Genomic DNA, 1,695 nt, shown 5'->3' with positions numbered 1-1,695 from the left:
CTATACTATCAAAAGATTAGGATGATATAGAAAAAATTTAAAATAACGTGCTTTATGTAGGGTGGAAATACTGAGGTGGTATCCACGCCTCGAGAGCTTCTGGAAGAGGCGACCAACATGCTGGGTCTGGAGGAGCTGTCTTCGACGGCGTCCACCTCCGCCTCCGTCCTGCAGATCTCCTCCGTCGTGTATTTGGACTGCGTTTCGGACCAGCACCAGGTCTGTTGGTATTGAAAATAGAATCGTCCTAAGCTTACTTCAAGTTATATGATTACCTGTACACCTACATTGATACAAATTTCTAATGCAGGTGACATACAAGTTAGAAGTGAAGACTCCACGAAGCCAGAGGTCCTACTCACGTCACTTTACTGTAGTCATCGTTGGTAAATCCTCTGCTATGTTAAATTAATGCACTATTCAGTTACATTTTTTATGCATTACTTTTGCAATATTTGTATTGCAAAACTGAGATACAATATTGCAATGGAAATAACAATTCCATCCCTTGGTGTGAGAACAGGCGACAGCAGTGCAGCTTTGGAGGAAGGTCCTACGTGCCGCCTGGGCGCCCTCGTCAACGCTCTACCTCGCATCTACCAACACTCCCCCGCGGCCATGGGACATGTTGGAGACTCTGTGACGCTGCCTTGCCGAGTGCAGGGCCACAACGTCACTCAGGAATGGTTCTTCAATGACGAGGGGATCTCTAATGACGCCAGTTATCAAGTAATTCCAAGATCTGTTTTGAATATTCCACTGTCCAGTAGAGCTCAAACATTATGATAATAAATGTCTATAGTGCTATAGTGATTTTTGTTACTAAAGAGCTTGGTATCGGAAAATGACCTGTCGAATTATCGGTTCATTATATAAACAAGTATTTTATAGTTATATATTATAATTTCTTTTTCATTTAGATCTCAGGTAACGGCGACCTGGTGGTGCGGCGGCTGAGTGCACAGGGACGCACTCGATATTCATGCAGAGCAGCCAGCACTCGTTTCTCTGCCCTCAGTGACACTGTCTTCACTGTAGTAAGCCATATGATGCTTGTTTCTGATCTTTGGTGTATAAATCATACATACCTAAGTTTACACATACACACAAATACAATCTGTGTGTGTATAGATAGATATAGATATATTTACTTATCTATATATCTATATACATATACATATATATATAAACTACGTATGCTATGTGTGAGCATAAATCTGTATTTCCAGGTGGTGACTATGTGATGATCTTCGACTTACCTGACTACCAAGGACCACTTCGAGGCCGACCCATCTGGATTACGTCCATTCTTTATCATCAATGATATGCTGATATCTTTATCAAACGAAGTCTTACAGCTATGTGTACCATACAAACCAAGGCGAATGGAGAGAAAGCTTAAGGGGAACGCTTAGATTCTTATGTTGTTTATTTCCCCTGCATGAAGTGTGTGATGCAACAGCTCTACTGAAGTTATTGTCTTTCACTTAAAGCTTATGGTTTATACACCTCCCATCGAGTTTGTAACTCATCTTTCACTCTTTCCTTGTCCGCTAATCATTGAACATTCTTTCTGGTACGATTTGACAATCACATCGATAAATACAAAGAGTAATAGTAATGCTATGTGCAATCATAAAATGTTTATCTGAGTAACAAAGGTACCCTCAGATATGAACGGTTTCCTTGAAATAG

General features: G+C 40.7%; 1 protein-coding gene across 1 annotated transcript; it reads left to right on the top strand.

Moving 5' to 3' along the window:
- Window positions 1-304: 304 nt before the first annotated feature.
- Window positions 305-786, top strand: LOC147470800 (uncharacterized). The gene is made up of 2 exons (XM_086542152.1): window positions 305-386; window positions 524-786. Exons 1-2 carry the CDS (start codon window positions 305-307, stop codon window positions 784-786), a joined length of 345 nt encoding a protein of 114 aa, XP_086398278.1.
- The last annotated feature ends 909 nt before the right edge of the window (window positions 787-1,695 follow it).

This window comes from Penaeus japonicus, unplaced genomic scaffold, assembly GCF_977035675.1.
Source record: "Penaeus japonicus unplaced genomic scaffold, GWHDUDI00000001_assembly GWHDUDI00000012, whole genome shotgun sequence".
Taxonomy (NCBI): domain Eukaryota; kingdom Metazoa; phylum Arthropoda; class Malacostraca; order Decapoda; family Penaeidae; genus Penaeus; species Penaeus japonicus.
This window is presented reverse-complemented; position numbering and strand designations above follow the sequence as displayed.